The following is a 17,933-nucleotide window of genomic DNA, read 5'->3' on the forward strand; positions in this document are numbered from 1 at the left end:
CTAAACCCCAATACAGAAGCAAAATAAACCAGGCAAGAGCCAAGATGGAGGCCTCCAGAGACTCAGTGGAACCTCACGGAGATCAGAGAAGGACAATGCCTGGCACTCGGGAGCACTCAGGAGGGCGATTCAAAGATCAGAAAGATGCCACGCACTGTGGCACAACTCGGTGATCCCAGCGACTGGGGAGGTTGAGGCAGGAGGATCACAGTAAGTCCAGGATGACCTAGGACACTTAGTGAGACCCTGTCTCAAAATGCAGAGTGAAAAAAATGTGTTGGGGCGTGGTCAGGGTGGAGCCCCGCCTAGAATCCCCCAGTGAGGGTCTGGGGGCGTGGTCAGGGTGGAGCCCCGCCTAGAATCCCCAGTGAGGGGCTGGGGGCGTGGTCAGGGCGGAGCCCCGCCCAGATGCCCTGGTTTCTCCAGCTATATCCTGCATAACCCTGGACATGCTGGAAGGGACTTCCCTGCTGGCCATCGTGTACTTGAGGGCCCCTGGCTGTCTCTGGATTCTCAGGACAGGACTTGGGGACAGGTGTCCCTTCCCTGGCTGCACAATAGCAGATCGACAGACTGCAGCTTATATCCTAAGACAGAAATGGGGGCCCCTCTTCCATTTAGAATTCCTGCTGGAGCCGGCAGCGGTGGGTGCACACCTTTAATCCCAGCACTCGGGAGGCAGAGCCAGGTGGATCTCTATGAGTTCGAGGCCAGCCTGGGCTACAGAGTGAGTTCCAGGACAGACACCAAAACTACACAGAGAAACCCTGTTTTGAAAAACAAACAAACAAAAAAGAATTCCTGCTGGAGTGTCCCCACAGAGTGAGCCAAGAGCAGGCGAAATCCAGCCCAAGGAGGTGGCTCCAAAGACCCACTTCCCGCTGCAGGGAGATCCCATCACACATTAGCAGCAGCATCACTGGAAAATGCGGGGTGGATAAACGCAGATGAATGCCGCCAGCACCCGCCCATTCCACGGCCCGCCCGTGCCTTTGCCATGGAGCCGGATGTGGAGCCAGACAAACACTCATTAACCAGATGCTGACCAAGTGTCAGCGGCCAGCGGTGCTCTGGACGGCAGTCCTGTCTGTTTTACAGAGGGGGAAACTGAGGCTGGGAGGAGGAAACGAGTGAGTGTTAGGGGAAGACGTGGCCTTGTGGACAGAGCAGGGCAGACAGACAAGATGGCAGGTGAGTGAGCCTCCTCCCAGCATGCCCTGGGGTGACTGGGTAAACGTCAGTCTCCATCCCCTGGCCCCCACCTGGCAACTCCGCAGGCCCAGGCTCCAGGGTTCTATCCACAGGACTGAACAAGCCACGCATCACGGCTACCCACAAGGTCACAGACCACCCAGCCCGGATGGAGATGCGGGGCACAGCTGGGCACACAGCAGACTCCCTCAGCCAGGCGTGAGAACACACCCATCTCCCCCAGACGGGAGACAGTGGCAGAGGGACCCATCCCGTCTGCCTGCCCCAGGGCACCCCCCAGGGTCCCCTACAGCAGGGCTCTTTTTTGTTGGTTTGTTTAGACAGGGTTTCTCTGTGTAGCCCTGATTGTCTTGGGATTTGATCCCCTAGAAGGGAAGTCCCTTCTGGATTCCGGGGGCTGTACAGGAATAGGGAAATCAGGCCCTGAGGGATTCTGGGCAGGCTGGCCTCGAACCCATAGTGACCCGCCTGCCTACCTATGCCTCCCGAGTGCTGGGATTAAAGGCGTGTGTCACCTTACAGCAGGGTTCTTGAATGTGACCCCACAGTATACAAAAGGTACTCCACTAATACTCATGGAGGCCGGCCAGGACGCAGACACACGAGACATGACTTATAAAAGACCTAGAAGGTCCACTCTGCCCAGAGTCACCCTCCTGCCTCCACCTCCCCGCTGCTGGGATGACACATGAGTTATCACCAGCATGCTGGCTGAGTGCTCCGCCCACTGAGCCCCAGCTCCTTATCTGTGGCATTTGGAGCTGAGAATCACTGTGTGGCCCAGCTTCAAAATGGCAATCCTTAGCCAGGCAGTGGTCATTAGTCCCAGCACTGGGGGGGGGGGGGGGCAGAGCCAGGCGGATCTCTGTGAGTTTGAGGCCAGCCTGGGCTACAGAGTGAGATCCGGGACAGCCAGGGCTACACAGAGAAACTCAGTTTTGAAAAACCAAAAGATAGACGAATGAACGAACGAATGAATGAATGAATGAATGAATGAATGAATGAATGGCAATCCTCTTTTCCTCAGCTGCCAGGAAAGTTCCAGGACAGGCAGGGCTACACAGAGAAACTTTCGAAAAATCAAAAGATAGACGAATAAATAAGTAAATGGCAGCCCTTAGTCCTCAGCTGCCTGAGGCAGAATGGCTGTGTGTGAAGTCGGCTCTGACAGGGGGGGGGGGGGAGGCGACTGTCGCAGCCCCTTGTCTGAGCGGCAGGCACAGTGCACCCCCGTCTACCAGGGCCTGGGACCAGAAGCAGGTCCCCAGGGGTGGCCGCAGGGCCAATTCCACCAGCCTCATCCACCCCCTTGAGGACCCACAGACCCAGGCCCGGCCCTGACCACGGGGCAAGGCCGTGTCCCCAGACCAGGCCCTTCAATGGACACATTAGTTACCGTTTAACCCTGTGACCCCCAATTGTCCCCTGGCCATGCGCAGCCAGGCGAGCCGGGAAGGGGCGGGCCGCCGCCACCCCAAACGTGCCACCCACCAGGCCACGCCGGGCTACTTCTGAGAATGGAAAGCTTGGTCATGCCTGACAGCCGTCAGGGGCCACTCGGGGGGCCGAGAGCCGTCTCTCCAAGTGACGCGTCTGCTACACCCTGTGGTCCCTCCCTGGCTAAAGACAACCGTCTGTACGAGTTGACAGGCCCCCCAAAAACAGGCCTTAGCGGCAAGGCCCGGCACTGGCTCCATCCACGCCTGTTACCACAGGCGCCGCCCTAGCCCGGCCGAGGCAGCGGCTGGCAGCTGACCTGCGTGTGCCCAGGGTTTTAGAACTAGTGACCAGAACCCGGAGCCCTGGGAGGTGATGGTTAACAGTATCTCACTACTGCCATGTTCGCACACAGACACACAGACTCACAGACACATGAACAGATGCACACACAGACACACAGACACATAGATACACAAACACACTCACTCACACACAGACACATGAACAGATGCACACAGACACACAACACACACAGACACACAAACAGATACACACAGAGACAGACACACAGATATACAAACACACACACTCACAGACACAGACACACAGACACACACCCTGACACATAATTGGCCCAGGAGACAGACATGCATGAAGATGCTAAGCTGGAGATTTGCCCGCCTGGCCCAGTGTGGTCCCCGCACCTACAGTCACAAAAGCCATGGATACCGCCCTCGAGGCCCATGGCCACCCGTCTCCACGTCCAGTGCTAACCCAGGCACCACACCCTCGGCTTCGGGATGGCAGCTTCGGGGACACCGCTCCCTCTGCCGTGGCGTGTATTATTAGAAAGCGTGGGGCGGGACAGCGCTTGGCAACGGGTCACAGGGTGGGGAGCCTAGCCGGTGGCGGTGACCCGGTGGCCGAGTTGGCGGCACAGGGACCAGATAAGGCTCTTCCGGCTGAGTCAGCGTGGTTCCCGGGGGTTGGCACGGGCCGGGGCGCGGTGCCAGGACCGGCGGGCGGGCACCCTCCTGGGCCTGCCACAGCTCGCTGGCTCGGCGCCAGCAGCCACAGCGACTTTGATGAGGCTGCCCCGGGGGCTTCCCGAAACCTCCCGTCTCTGAACCCCCGGCACGCGGGACTCCTGAGCCCCAGGAAGGCTCTGGGCTGGGGCCGGCCGCCAACACTGGATGTCAGCCCAGAGACAAACATGCCCCAGACATCGACGGCGACGACAGTTATGACAACCTCACCCTCGGAACCAGGAGCCTGACCTCCGCGCTGGGCCAGCACCCGGGTGTCTGGGGCCCCGGAAGATGCCCCGCTGGTCCCTGCCTCCGAGTCCACCTGGTACCCCTCCCCTTCTCCACTGCCCACCGAAGCTGGCTAATTCTGGTTCTCTAGAATGCTCTCCTACAAGGAGACCGTTTTTCTTGCCTGGTCAGTGAACTCTTAGGATACTCAACCAAGCCCAGCCACTGCGTCCCTTCCCCCACAGCCCTCTGTCCCCCAGGCAACCTACCCACCTCCTCCCCAGCCCTCACGCCTTGTGGCCCCAGAGGCTCCCAGTGTCACCTAGAAGAGGAGCACGTGTGAGCACTGGACACTATCAGTAGCCATGAAAGTCCCGCCTGGGGCAGCCGCCAGGTGACAGGGACAGCGTCACGTGAGGAGGCCTGAGACAGACCTGTCGGCCTCGCCCGAAGGTCCCACCTCTAACACCTGGCTGTCCGTCCATTTCCCTGTGGGAGGGAGGAGGGCGGGAGAAGCCACCCGGCTGCCCTCTGACCAGAGGCTCCCTGGACAGGCTCCACTTCCCTCTCTGCTGGAATGCTGTCCCCTGGCCTGAATTAGAAGGAGGCGGCGTTAGACCTGACTCCTTTAAACTGTCCTCTGGCCTCCACATGGCTGTGACACACGCCCCTGCCCACGCAAAAGGAAATAAAAAATGTTAAAAAAAAAAAATTAATGTGTTGCAGTTAGGAAGGGGGTGGGTGGAAGGGTGTGCCTGGGACCCCAGCTCTCTGGAGTCTGAGGTAGGGGGATGGAGAGTTCTGGGCCAGCCTGAGCTAAAGCACCAGGTCCCGGAGTCTAGATGTGAGAGCAATGCTTGACCCCCGACCTGCCAGGGACTCGCTGTTTCAGTGGGGAAAGCCGCCAGCTTTCTCTAGAACGCAGTACGTGTCCATCCATCCACCCTGGGCCAGATTCCGAAGAGGGCTGGGGCAGTGAGTCCTTCCTACACAGGACTATGACCATCCCGTGCCTCAGTTTCCCCTCCACGGTCCCTTCCTTGCGGAACGAATGAGGATCCCACTAACTTTTCTTTCTTTGCAACAGGGTCTGTCTCAGGAACCCACTCTATAGCTCAGGTATGAACGTCTGATCCTCCTGCCTCCAGCTCCCAATGCTGAAGGAGAGATGTGTACCACCATGCCTGGGGTGGGAACGCAGGGCCTCGTGCACACCGGGCCAGAGCTCTCCCGGTTGTTTATTTTTGAGACAGGGTTTTTGGCTCTGTAGCCCAGGCTGGCCTTGAACTGCCTGATGCCCCTGCTTCAACCTCCCCTGCGCTGGGGTGACAGGCCTGAGCTGCCGCAGTGGGCTTCCTTTCTGCAGAGCTGGGGTCAGGCGCGGGTTACCCGGCGAGCAGGAGGGGATGGGTGAGGACGTGGAAGAACCGGGCCTGTACACGGGGAACTTGGACTGACAGCCGCCGTCCACACAACTCCTAATAGGCACCTTCCCGTCACGGTTCTACCCAGCAATTTCACCCCAGGCACACACCCAAGAGGAACAAGAATAGACCCATGGAAAGCTGCGGAGCCCAAAGGTGGAAACAGCCCTGCATCCCGCACAGACGGGCACGCAGAGCAGTCCACGCACACGCCAGAGTACCTCACAGCCACGAACAGGAACCTGACACACCTCCGAGCGGTGTGGGTCTCTGCCACAGAAGTGTCCAGGACAGGGGACATAAACGTGGGAGCTGTGTGGGGGATCATGCTGTGGGTGGAGCTGGGGAGACTGAAACACTCTCAACTTGAGTTTTGTTTGTGATCTTGAATCGGTGAATTGAGCTAAAAGCCAGGCATGGTGCATGCCTGTTATCCCAGGACCCAGGAGACCGAGGCAGGGGAGCAGCCCTGGGCTACACAGCAAGACCCAGCCTCAAAAACACAAAAACAAAAAGCGAAACAAAAACCCAGGTGTGGTGGCGCACGCCTTTAGTCCCAGCACTCAGGAGGCAGAGGCGGGAGATCTCTGAGTTCGAGGCCAGCCTAGGCTACAGAGTGAGTTCCAGGACAGCCAGGGATACACAGAGAAACCCTGTCTCAGAGAAACAACAGAAATCCTCATAAAAGATTGCCAGCTTGAAAAATCCCAGCAAGGCCACTCGGAGCCCGGGTGTGGCCCTGGGGGGGACAGGAAAGCTGCAGGATGTGCGTCCAAATGCCAGGAGGCCCAGAGCCTAGTCACAGCCACTGGCCCTGCCCCCGCGTCCATCCGCAGACCCACAGTCCGGGGCGGATCCCAGCTGTCTCGGCTCAGCTGGTGGAAGCCAGCTGTGGCCAAGACTGGGAAGGAAGACAGGGAGACAGTGCCAAGTGGCCGGCCAGCCAGCACCGCCACGTGCCAGGAAGGGAGCCGGGCAGACGCCAGAGTCAACACAGGCCGGGCCTGGGGCTGCCATCTGTGGGGCTGGCTGGACCACTGTTGACACAGGCCGTACAGGTGCCAGCCAGCGGGCGGAAGGGGGAGCCCTCCATAGAGATGTGGAACCGGGGGCCTGGCTCCTGCTAACATCGCCCCCAACCCAGCCGTCATCCTGCCCTGCTCCCCGAAAGACCACTTGGCCCCTAACACAGGGTTCTCCAGGACCCTCGTCTGGCCGTTTTCTACCCAGAGATCCTCCTTCCTCGGCTTTCCCAGCCCTAGGGGTAACGGACGCAGGCCGGGCTGCCTGGCTTTTTTTTGTGGGCCTGTGGGATCCGAACGCAGGTCCAGCGAGCCCCTCCCCTCCCCTCCCCTCCCCACCCCCACCCTGTGCCCCGTGCACATTTCTCTGTATGTCTAAAGACCTTGGTGTTTTTCTCTCTTCGCACATGAGACCAACTACAAGCTGCGGCTCCCGGTCCCTCCGTCCTCAGTTTCCCCATCTCCAGCTGCACAAAAACCCCCTCACAGGCTCTGTCTCTGCATGACCCCTGACCCTGACCCAGGATGTCCCCGGAAAGGTCGGGACAATGGCTCCTCAGGTCCTCCTTTGTCTGGCTGCACTGGGGGCTGGGGTCGGGGCAGTCAACCCTGGTCCTCCTGCCCTTTTTATGGGAGCCGGAGGTCTGGGAGCGTGCAGGGGACACCCATGGATCTGTGACCCTACGCCGTGGCACGGTGGGACGGGGATGTCTCACTTGCTTGGCGCTGGGGTCTGCGGGGAGCTGTATCCAGGCACCGAGCAATGTCAGGAAGATGAACAAACTTAGCTTGCCGTCAGAGTGGCAGGCGATGCCAGGTCCAGGGCACAAACCTTGAGAACTCACAACCAGAGCCCCCCTGTGGGTGGCAAGACCTACCAACTCCTTTCTAAAATGAACACAGAATGGCCCAGGCTGCTTCTGTACAGACAGGGAAACCGAGGCACAGAGTGAGGTGGAGCCCACACACACCCAGCCAAACGCAAATACTTTTATGCCTGGTGTGCTTAGCGAGAACCCCCTGGGGGGTGGGAGGCACAGTCTTTAAGCCCACAGCCAGCTCCCGGGCCTAGGGTAGGAGGGTCACACCCAGGAGCAGTGACGTCCATTTGACAGGCCAGCTGGCAGGCTGCCCAACACACACCTAGCAAGCCAGGGCGAAAAGCAGAGACGGAGGGCGAGGCCGCCCCACCCAGCCCAGGCCCTGTCTCAGCAGGTCCCGCAAGGGCACAGAGGGTTAATCCTCCTCTCAGTTCCTCGAAACTAGTCTGTGCTCCAGGGCCTTCGCAAGGCTGTGCCCTGTGCCCCCAGAACGGCATCTGCCGTGTCTTGGCCACAAGCCCTCGACCCTAACCTAACCCGAGCCCCCTGGGCGCCTCAGCTCAGCGGCTTCCCAGGCACGCTTTTCCGTCTCAGCTGCTCTCCGAAGGGGACCCCAGGCCTGTTCCTCGAGGGCCCCCAACAGCAGAGCTCAGGTCACCTCCTGAAGCCATCCTGACCAGCTCAGTCACCCAGGGAACATCTGGAGTCCTCAGCCAACCTCTGGGGCTACCTCTTGGCTACTACACAAGACTTGGCCCTGGAGCCAGCCCGGGAGCTGGTTTCCACCCTGGCCACACACCCAGGGGTCGGCTGGGCCAGCTGGCCAGGCTAGAATGCAGGCCCCAGCCCGGCAGGCAGGCAGGCAGGCCGGCCAACCATCTGGTTTCCATCGGCCTGCGGACTTCAAAGGCTCCCTGCCGGCCACTTCCTCCAGCTTGGCCGCCTGCAGGGAAGGGCTAGGGCGGTCTGAGCTTCCTCCATGCCCCTCTGGGGCCCAGGAAACCCTATGTGGGGGTTCCACAGACACCCCCTGCTTAGCCAACCGACACAGCAGCACCCCTGGAACCGTCCGCCACGAGCCTCGACGCTCCAGCTCCTGCTGCTGGCTCCTGTACATTCACAATTCCCTCGGCACCACCCTGGACCAGCATGGCACCCTTAGCCCCCGGGCACCGCAGCCCAGGCCGCATGCCCCATGAACCCCACAGCTCTCCAGAGCCAACTCCACACCCTTGTTTCAGGTTGCCCAGCCACCCGACGTGTGCTGCGCATGAGCGCGTAAGCCAGAGACCAACGCCACCGCCGCCGCGTGCCTTCCTCTATGTTCTCCATGCTATTGTTTGAGGCAGCGTCTCTCCGTGGACCTGGAGCTCACTGCCTCGGCCAAGCTGCCTGCCAGCGAGCCCCATCTCCGGCACCGGGGCTGCAAACACACCCTGTACCTGGTGTTTTTCATGGGTGCTGGGGGTCGGAACTCAGTCTTCACGCTGGCACAGCTCTGAACCCACCAGGCCATCCCCCAGTACCAAGCCACCTTCCTACGGAGGAGGAGGAGGAGGACGCAGCAGCACCCCACACTGTCCTCAAAGTTCCTGGTGCCTGATGTCCCCCCCAGGGGGGGGGGCCTCGCCCTGGCCTGTGTACCTCAGCCACACACAGGATCTAAGCTGGGCCTCCCCAGGATCCTGCAGAGCCCGGCCCAGCAACAGGACGGGGGTGTGTGTTGCCGGGGTGGGCCATCAAAGGCCCCCGAGGGCTGGACCCGAGCGCATGGCCTACCTGTTTGAACTGCTCCTCGAACGTCCAGTCCCCGTGGTCTGGCGGTGGCATCTGGGACGCTGTGTGAGTGGGGTGGGCCGGGCCAGGTCCCAGGCGCTCAGGACCGCCCAGCATTCTGGGACCACCATCTCCACGGAAAGCCTGAGCAGGTTGGGCCTTGCGGGCGAACAGGCCTGCAGAGCCCAGGCTGGCAGACCCCGGGGGGCCCAGGCCCTCTTCCTCCTCCTCCTCTTCCTCGAAGTCATCCTCCTCTTCCTCCTCCTCCTCTTCCTCCTCCCCCAGCTCTTCCAGTTCTTGCTCTTCCCACTTGGGCTTCCTGCAAAGAATACAGAGCATCCTCAGCCAGGGGACGGGCAGGCACCACCTGATCTCAGTGGCAAGGCCAGCCCCACCCACTGCCCCTGCCTCAGTCTCTCTCTCTGGAAACAGGAAGAGCAGCCACAAGGCCTCTCAGGTGCCGGGTGCCCACATCCCAGTCTCCCCCTGAACAAGCTCTTACGAAGGGCCCAACACATCTCCTCAGCGGCTCTGCCCCCAGGATCTCTGCACATGTGGTTCCTAGCGCCAGACTCGCTGCAAACAGTTCCCCATCATTCTTCGGGTACCTTCTGTGAAAACTCATCCCCTCTCCAACACACACACACCGCAGCCCAATTTTCTTGGCAGCACGTGGCAGAACCCCAGAGCTGGCCGCGTCTCAGGATCCCCATGGGGCGGCCCCTCAAGGAACACAGGTGCGCTCCCCAAACACTTGCTCAGCCGCGCAGGGTCCCCTCGGTCACCCTCGCTGGCTCCCACTTTTCAAACGCATGGAAAACAAGGGGTGCTGCTGTCCCGGACCCCAACTCACATGTCGTCCTCGGAGCCCATGTCCAACAGATGTCCATCTCCTTCAGTGTGTCCTGGTCCCTGCTGGCCTCTTCCCTGCAGGGTGGGTGAGCTCAGGCTCCCTTCCCGGGCTGTGTCTTCGTCTTCAGAGCCGGGAGGTCCGTCCTCTGAGCCACCGGGCGAGGACGGGTGTCCCAGGCCGGCGGCCGCGGCCCGCATGGCGGCCAGCGCGGCCATCTGCGTCCTATGCATCCGGGCATTCTCAGGCTCCCTGTCCTCCTCGGTTATGGCCGTCCGAGCACGGACACCGGTGGGCTCAGGTGCTGGCGGCTGCCGGGCCTCCAGTTCCTGCCGGGCCCGCTGTTGCCTCTGAATGAGCGTCTCCATCACGGCCTGCAGCTTCATGGCCCTGCGGGTCGGGCCACCCCGGGCACCAGGGGTGGGCGGTGGGGGTGGCCCCTGCGGGGAAGGGTCTTGGCCGCACTGCAGCGTGGGGACCTCGGGGTTGCCGGGACAGTGCAGGGTGGCGGCGGGCAGGGGCAGGGGCCGCCGACTCAGGCTGAGGGCTGGTGGGGCATGCCAGGGAGGCCCAACGGGCTCCTTGTCGTCACGTCAGGCACCCGGGGGCAGAGGCTGGTGTCCGGCTCATTCAAGCGCTTGCAGACACCTGGGGAAACACAGCGAGAGATGAGGTCAGACCACACCTGCGCCCCACGGACACGGACACGTCCTCCTCCAGACGTCCGCAGCAAAGGCTGGTGGGAGAGTCCCTGACACCTGCGGCGGCGGCGTGCTCTTCCTAGCCACCTGTCTGCAGGTTCCTGGGGACCAGGGGCACTGCTGTGGAAGCCTAGGGAATCTCTGGTCCCCTCCGGTTAGGCCCACCAGGGACACCCTGGGTGATTGTCCCCCAAGCGGAACCGTGGGGGGAGGGGCCCGGTGTCCTTGCTTTCTGATTGGCTGTACCCCTGTTCTAGACCCTGGGGTGCCTCTGGGTTCTGGATTCTGACTCTATGTTCCGCATGCTGCTTAGCCGGAGAGCCCCGGCCAAGATTCCCCGTTTGCCCTATGCAAGGCCTGGGCGAAGGCCTCCCTCTCCCATGCCACCTTCCAGAGATCCCTCAGCCCCCCGTGGGCCTTGATCTGCCCCCCCTGGGCCTTGATCTGCCCCCCCACGTGGCACCAGTGCCCACCATGCACGCTTCGGAGAGCCAGCACAGGGTGGGCACCGTGCAGGTGGTGGGGGAGGGGGTACGGGGAGGAAACAAAGTTCAGGAGTTCACCCAGGCCGGGCTGGGCGGGGTATCAGTGTCCTGTGCCGCTCTCTGCAGAGGACATGGGTCTGGGGTCACCAGTTGACAGGGCTCCATGGGGAGGGGAGCGGTAAATGTCCCAGAGGATAGCACTCTGTCCCGGCCAGAGGGCCCTTCTGGGCCTCCCAGAAGCCAGCACCGGCATCCAGGTCCCACCTTGTCCCGGGCCACACCCTCCACCCCCCCCCCCATAAGTCACTAATAAAACAGTGGGAGGGACCAGAAGGCCTGAAATCAAGGGACCAGGGAGAAGGAGAAAGTTTAGTCCACCTCCCAGACAGAGTCTCAGGTCGCCCTCAGCCTAACCTGAACCCCCAAGTCCATACTGACCCCCTGAGATGTGAGGAGGGGGGGCAGCTGAGGGTCCTGGCTGCTGTCCAGGGACATTCTGGTCACCTGGCCCTCCATCCACGGGACCCCTGAAGTGCAAAGCCTCGAGGTCTTCATGGAAAATGGGAAGTCTGTGCTCCCCTTGCCTAGACATCCGGCCACCCAAACCTTGGGGTAGAACTGTGGCAGGTGGGCGGCCCCGGGGGACCCTGTCAGTCTAGGATTCCTAAGAGAGGACGATGTCGGAGGCGCAGGCTCCGGAGTGACCATCCCGGCCTACACACACACACACACACACACACACACACACACACACACACACACACACACGGTCCCCCCACACCCTGCGGCTGCCGGGCACCCTGTCCACCAGACCCAGGAACTGCTGAAGGGGGCATTTCTGGACGCTGTCTGGCTTGGCCCATCACCCTTCCCCCACCCCTGACAACTTGGAGCTGAGCACACCCCGCTACGGAAATGCTGAAAGCGATGCCCCCTCTTTGGGGTGGGGTGGGGGGACCCATAAGGAAAAGGCCAGAGGAAGGCCCTGTCCCAGACTCCCGTCCCCCCCTCCCAGGCCTGCCTGGTTTAATGACCCTTCCTGGTGGAGGGTGGGGGAGGGGAACAGGCAGGCCTCCACTGCTGGGGCTGGCAGTGGGTGGAGGGGGGTAGGTGGGAACCCCAGAGCCGCCCCAGGCCAGCCTGGACACCCCCCCCAGGGGTACCATCACCCCGAAGCTCCTGTGGCCATCCTTGGAGGGCCCTCCCGCCTAGCCTAGCTCTTTGTCCTTGGCCCCCAACCTCAATTTATGACGTTCTCACAGAGGGAGAGGGGCGACCAGGACTTGGTGGCTGGTGATGGTGGGGGATCTGGCTGGGGTGGGGACTGGGAGGAGACCCAGAGCCACACCCTCATCCCCCACCACCTCCAGGCTTCAGGGGAGAGGGAGAGAGAGAGAGAGAGAGAGAGAGAGAGAGAGAGAGAGAGAGAGAGAGAGAGAGAGAGAGAGAGGTCACTAGCTCGGCCAGGCCTTGCAAAACATGGTTATTTGGAGTTGTGCAAGGCCTGGGCCCGAGGGTGGCGAAAGGGCCCCTCTCTCCTCCCAGGGAGGTGGAGGGGGAAGGGCAGGGGCTGGGGAGGGGGCTGGTAAAGAGGGCGCCCGCCGTGGCCCCCGCGCACCAGGAGACGTGTGCAAAAACACATTCCAGTAAGTCCTAGCAGTCAGGGGACAAATATAAAACCACAACAAAACAAACAAACAGAAACCCGAACGTCGTCGGGATTTCAAAGGCTTCTTGGAAAGAGCGAGCTGGGGGGTGGGGGGGGAACCCCTGCTGCCCAAGTCGTAAAAAACGGAAGGTATTTGACAAACCCGCTGCGAGTTGACACACACGCGTGCACTCCAGCTTCCTGCTCCCTCCTTTTGTGTCGGGGGTGGGGAGGGCCCCGGGACGCTGCGGGCGGGATCCGGACGGGTGCACCCTGCGGGGGCAGAGGGGACCCCAGCGGTGCACTGGCGCTTGGGACCGAAGGGGGAGGGACGGCGGACCCCGCCGGGCACAGGTTTGGAGAAGAAATAGAACTGAAGGCACCGGGGCGTGGCGGCGCGCCCGGCCTGGGATTTCCCCCAAAGCACTTGGGAAGGAAAGCTGAGGCAGGGGGATGGCCTCGAGTTCCAGGCCGGTCTGCGCTTGAAGCGGAGCTCTAGGTCAGCCCGGACTACAGAGTGAGATCCTGCCTCCAAACATTACAAAAACATTTCTTTTTAAGAAGAAGAGGCAAAATGAAGTCCCCAGAGCGCAGCTCCCGGGCCCCGCGCGCGTACACACACGCGCACCCGCGCGCACACACACGCACACGCACACCCCGGGTCGTTTCCTTCCGCCAGGGGACAGCGCGCACTCGCGACCCCTGCGCGCCTGAACACTCGCGTACCGGATGAAGGTCTCCAAGGTCTACGGCCGCCGCGACAGCCGTCCCAAGCCTGATCCGGTCGAGTCACCTACCCAGCCCCACACCCCCCACACGCGTCTCTGCCTAACTTTGGAGACCCCGCAATTGTCGGTTTCCAGGGTGCCCTACGCTGGCACCCCTAGGGGGGATTGCCGGAGCCGCACTGCAGAGGGCCTTACCGGCCGCTCGGGGTGGCCCGGGGGGCGCATGCCCGGGTGCCCGGAGTCCAGCCCCGAGTCCAACCCCGCGGTGGCCTCCGGTGGCCTCTCTCCCACTTGGCCTCCCCCTGGTGCCCGGGGCGCGCTCCTGGCTCCGGGGTCACCCGCCTCACCGAGTCTCCAGGCCGCGTCTACACCTCCATCCGTCCGGATCGGATAGGGATGAGGTCTCCGCGCGCGACCGGCCCCCCGCCCCGCCCCTCCCCCACCCGGCAGACGAATCGCCGTGTGACAAATTGCTCTCAGATGCAAATACCTCGCCGGTGATTCAGCAGCCCCGGGGACGCAGGAGGAGGTGGTGGGTGTCTCTCCACGGTTCCCCTTTCCGAGCTTTCCCAGGACACCTCCCCGGGGTGCTCCCCTCTCCAACTCAATCTGAGGGCGTCCACGGTGGGAGGAGGCGGAGGGGAGCTGGAGAGCCGCGGCAGAGTGGACGGAAATTTTCAGGTCGCGGCCCCTTTAAATGATAATAAATAATAAAAGGAAGGGGGAACCGAACTGAGGGAGGCCCCGCCCCTAGCTTAGGGACTGTGCGCAAAGTGCTCGTCGCAGCTCGAGGCGCAGAGGCGCGAGCGGGAGGGCGGGCGTGCGAGCGCCCCATCGAGGGGCGTCCCAGGAGTTACCGAGGCCCCCCGTCCCGCCTCTGCGCAAAGCCGCCTGGGTCCGCGGTCCTTTCCCGGCCTCACCCGGCACGGGAGGTGGATCAGCCGGGCTTGGGGCTGGGCCTGCTGCCCACTACGTTACCCAGACCTCTCCAGCCGGGGGCTCCACGTCTCAGAAATGGGATCAAAAACCCGGGAGAGGCCCGAGCTGCGGGGGCGGGGACGCTGGGGGGGGGGTGCGCTGCGTGCGCAAAAGCACGGAGTTGGGCTGCGCGCGCGTTCGAGGAAATGCGAGGAACCGTGACGACCCCGCCTAGGAGCGGGGGACGGGAGGTCCCGCCTCCCCCATCGCGGGGCAGCGCCCGCTGGGGCCCGGCCGGTGCGGCTCGGCCGAGTGCAGGCTTCTGAGCCCCCGTTCTGCAGGACGGGAAACTGAGGCATGGTGTGAGCCCGGCTAAGAGTTGAGGCGACCCCAGTGGGTAACGCCGGTGCTCAGGGCGGCCCTCCGCCTCTGCAGGCCCCCCGTGGGTGGTGCTCGGGCCCCTAGCTGGACTGTTGCCCCCCAGAAGTCACTTTGAGGGAGGGGCGAGTCTGGTGAGGTTGGCGGCTGCGCACCGGTCCCCGGTCCCCCAGTCCTGCCCGGAACCCAGAGTGCAGCAGGTGCGCGGAACCTGGGCCCGCGAGGCCCGGGGGTGCGGGTGGCGGCGGCAAACGCCACCGTCAACCCTGGAGACACCTCGACCTGTCAGGGCGTGGCCCCGGGTGGGGCTGGGCCGCACGTGCCGCCCGGGTCCCTCTCCGCGTCACTCGGGCTCGCAGACATTTCTCTCTCTACCTGCGCCGTGAGCGCACGGACGCCAACCGAACATCTGTGGGTCCCTGTGAGTGGACAACCCCGACCCTAGTGCCTAGATAATGGGCGCAGCCAAAATCACACCGGCTACTTTGGATGTGTGTGTGTGACGTGTGTGACGTGTGTGACGTGTGTGTGTGTGTGTGTGTGTGTGTGTGAGAGAGAGAGAGAGAGAGATGTGTGTGTGTGTGTGTGTAACATGTGTGTGACGTGTATGTATGTGTGTGTGTGAGAGACGTGTGTGTGACGTGTGTGTGTGTGCGTGACGTGTGTGTATGTGTGTGTAACGTGTGTGTGATGTGTGTGTGACGTGTGTGTGTGATGTGTGTGTGTGACATGTGTGTGTATGTGAAAGGGAGAGAGAGATGTGTGTGTGACATGTGTGTGTGTGTGTGTGTGTGTGTGTGCGTGCGCGCGCGCCAACCCAGCTGTCTAGGTAGACCAGACTGGGCTTGAACTCACGGAGCTCTGCCTGCCTCTGCCTCCATGAGGGCTGGGATTCAAAAGCATGTGCTACCACGCCTGGCAAAATAATATTTTAATTAATTTTTATTTATTTGTGTGTCTGGGTGTCTGTGCGCACGGGGAGAGGAGCTAGCGCAGCGCATGCAGAGGTCAGAGGACAGCGGGGTGTTTTCGCCCCCCACCCTCTGTGGGTCCTGGGTCCCCAGCCCCGGAGGCCGCTTAGCGGTGCCCTTACCTGCAGAGCCGAGTCCCGGCCCCTGGAATCCCGTCCTCAGCATTTTCACAGCCTCTTTAAAGGCAAACGCCACGATCTGCCGCCTCCATTTACGGCGGGGATATATTTAGAGGTGCGAGCATGAGGACCGACTTCCTAGGACCAGCAGGATGCGACTCTGGGGTCCCGGACCGCATCAGGCCGGTTCCGTAAGGCGTGCGCGCCCCCTGCAGGGCACCAGAGGAACTGCGTCCAGGTAGAGCGCAGCGTTGCCGTGAGGGGCCGCCAGGTGGCGCCATTGCACCTAAAAAGCCGGTTCCCCAAGTTAGGTTTGGAGAAACCGAGGCCTGAAGTCATTTTCTCCTACATAGATTTTCTGTGCAGTCGAGGTGTCAACGTGTAGCCCATGATGGCTTTGAACTCATGATCCTCCTGCCTCTGTTTTTGTGTTTTGTTTTTTAAATATTATTTATTATTTCATGTGCGTTCATGTTTTGCCCGTGAAGGTGTCCGATCCTGGAAACTGGAGCTGTAGGCACTTATGAGTTGGGACTTGAACTCGCATCCTGTGCAAGAGCATCCAGTGCTCTTAACCGCTGAGCCATCTCTCCAGCCCCCTTCTGCACGAAGTTAAATTTCCTAAAGGGGCACTGCACGTGGCCACATCATTTTCCGTCCCTTCCTTCCTTCCTTCCTTTTTTTGTTTTTGTTTGTTTTTCAAAACAGGGTTTTCCTGTGCAGCCCTGGCTGACCTGGAACTCCCAGAGATCCGCCTGCCTCTGCCTCCCGAGTGCTAAGGTCAGAGGCCTGCACCTCCACTCATTTTCCAGTTTACTCACACTTTTAGATACGGGGCATGGAATCCGTGCTAGATGAGCACTCTACCTCCGACCATGCCCTAACCTAACGTGGGAGGATTTTAGGCCCGGTGTGAACTGTATGTCCAACTCCCCCAGCCCTCCCCTGCAGCCCTCTCCAGGGTTTCTAGCCAGGCGGTGGTGGCACACGCCTTTATCCCCGCACGGCAGAGGCAGGCGGATCTCAGAGTTCTGGGCCAGCCTGGTCTACAGAGGGAGTTCCAGGACAGCCTGGGCTACACTGAGATACCTTGCCTAGAAAAGCAACAAGCAAATAGAGGCAGGGCCTCACCGTGTGGCCCTGCCTGGCCTTGAACCCACAGAAGTCTGCCCACCACAGTCTCTAAGGTTCATTTCTCCTTCTGTCCTCACTCTGGGTGGGGGGGTTCGCTACAGAATTTTATATCTGAGGCTTTGGACTTTTCCTCTGTGTTTGGTTGGTTGGTTTGGTTTGGTTTTTGGAGACAGGGTTTCTCTGTGTAGCCCTGGCTGTCCTGGATCTCACTCTGTAGACCAGGCTGGCCCTGAACCCATAGAGATCCGCCTGATTCTGCCTCTCAAGTGCTGAGACCAAAGGTGTGTGCCAGCACCTCTGTTCTTGAATGTGGATTTGTGACCTTTCCCGTAGCCCCCCCCCCAAAAAAAAAAACCCTCCTTCCCAACAGGTGGCAGGATCTGGACCCTTGGGGATAGATTACTTTCAGAATGGATTTGTAATTTGGTGGTGGCTGTTTGGAGGTGATAAAGTTGGAAGCCGGGGCCTGATTGGAGGACGTGTTTCTGGGGGGTGAGGCAGATCTTGTCCCTTGCTTCCTTCTGCTTCCTGGCCACCCTGTGAGCGACTGCTCCGTTTCATTCTCCTTCGCGACGGTTGGTCAGCCCACCAGGGCCAGGCAGAGCCAAAATGACTTTCTCCTTCAGACTGTTTCCTCCCTGGGAAATGGCTCAGTTGATGGCATGCTTGCCTTGCAACTGTGAGGACTTTGGTTCAGTCCCCAGGACCCTGGCAGAAACCCAGGCCTGATGGGGTGCACTCGCAGCTCGGCACTGGATGTGGAGACGGGGATTCTGGGGGCTCCAGGCCAGCCAGTCTAGAGGAATCACTAAGTTCCGGTGCAGGGAGAGACCCTGCCTCCATAGCGAGGTGCAGCTTGATGGTGCATTCTCTCTCCTTTGGTCCCTGTGCGTTCCAGGACAACCTGAGGACTTCCCTGCCAGTCAGGGCTACAGGGTGGGACATGCTCTCAGAACTAACAACCATAAGTGGTTAAGAACACTGGCTGCACTTTGAGATCTTTGGCAGCAATTAACCATGCAGCTCACACACGATTGAGCCGGTATGATA

At 61.2% G+C, this 17,933-nt stretch overlaps 1 protein-coding gene across 3 annotated transcripts in view; it reads right to left on the reverse strand.

The window, feature by feature from the left end:
* The window catches only part of Arid3a (AT-rich interaction domain 3A), a 29,508-nt gene extending 15,157 nt beyond the window's left edge, over nt 1–14,351 (reverse strand). The window contains exons 1-3 of one of the 3 annotated variants that reach the window (XM_042266736.2): nt 13,854–14,351; nt 9,805–10,449; nt 8,955–9,270 (exon numbers count right to left, since the gene is read on the reverse strand). In XM_042266736.2, coding sequence (XP_042122670.1) covers nt 8,955–9,270; nt 9,805–10,187 — 699 coding nt within the window. In that variant the 5' untranslated portion in view covers nt 10,188–10,449; nt 13,854–14,351. Of the gene's footprint in view, nt 1–8,954; nt 9,271–9,804; nt 10,450–10,559; nt 10,796–13,710; nt 13,791–13,853 lie in introns of those variants that run through there. The other 2 variants (XM_006978215.4, XM_042266735.2) reach the window with 2 other exon arrangements.
* Nucleotides 14,352–17,933: the final 3,582 nt, after the last annotated feature.

The sequence above is a fragment of the Peromyscus maniculatus genome, chromosome 22, assembly GCF_049852395.1.
Source record: "Peromyscus maniculatus bairdii isolate BWxNUB_F1_BW_parent chromosome 22, HU_Pman_BW_mat_3.1, whole genome shotgun sequence".
NCBI classification, from domain to species: domain Eukaryota; kingdom Metazoa; phylum Chordata; class Mammalia; order Rodentia; family Cricetidae; genus Peromyscus; species Peromyscus maniculatus.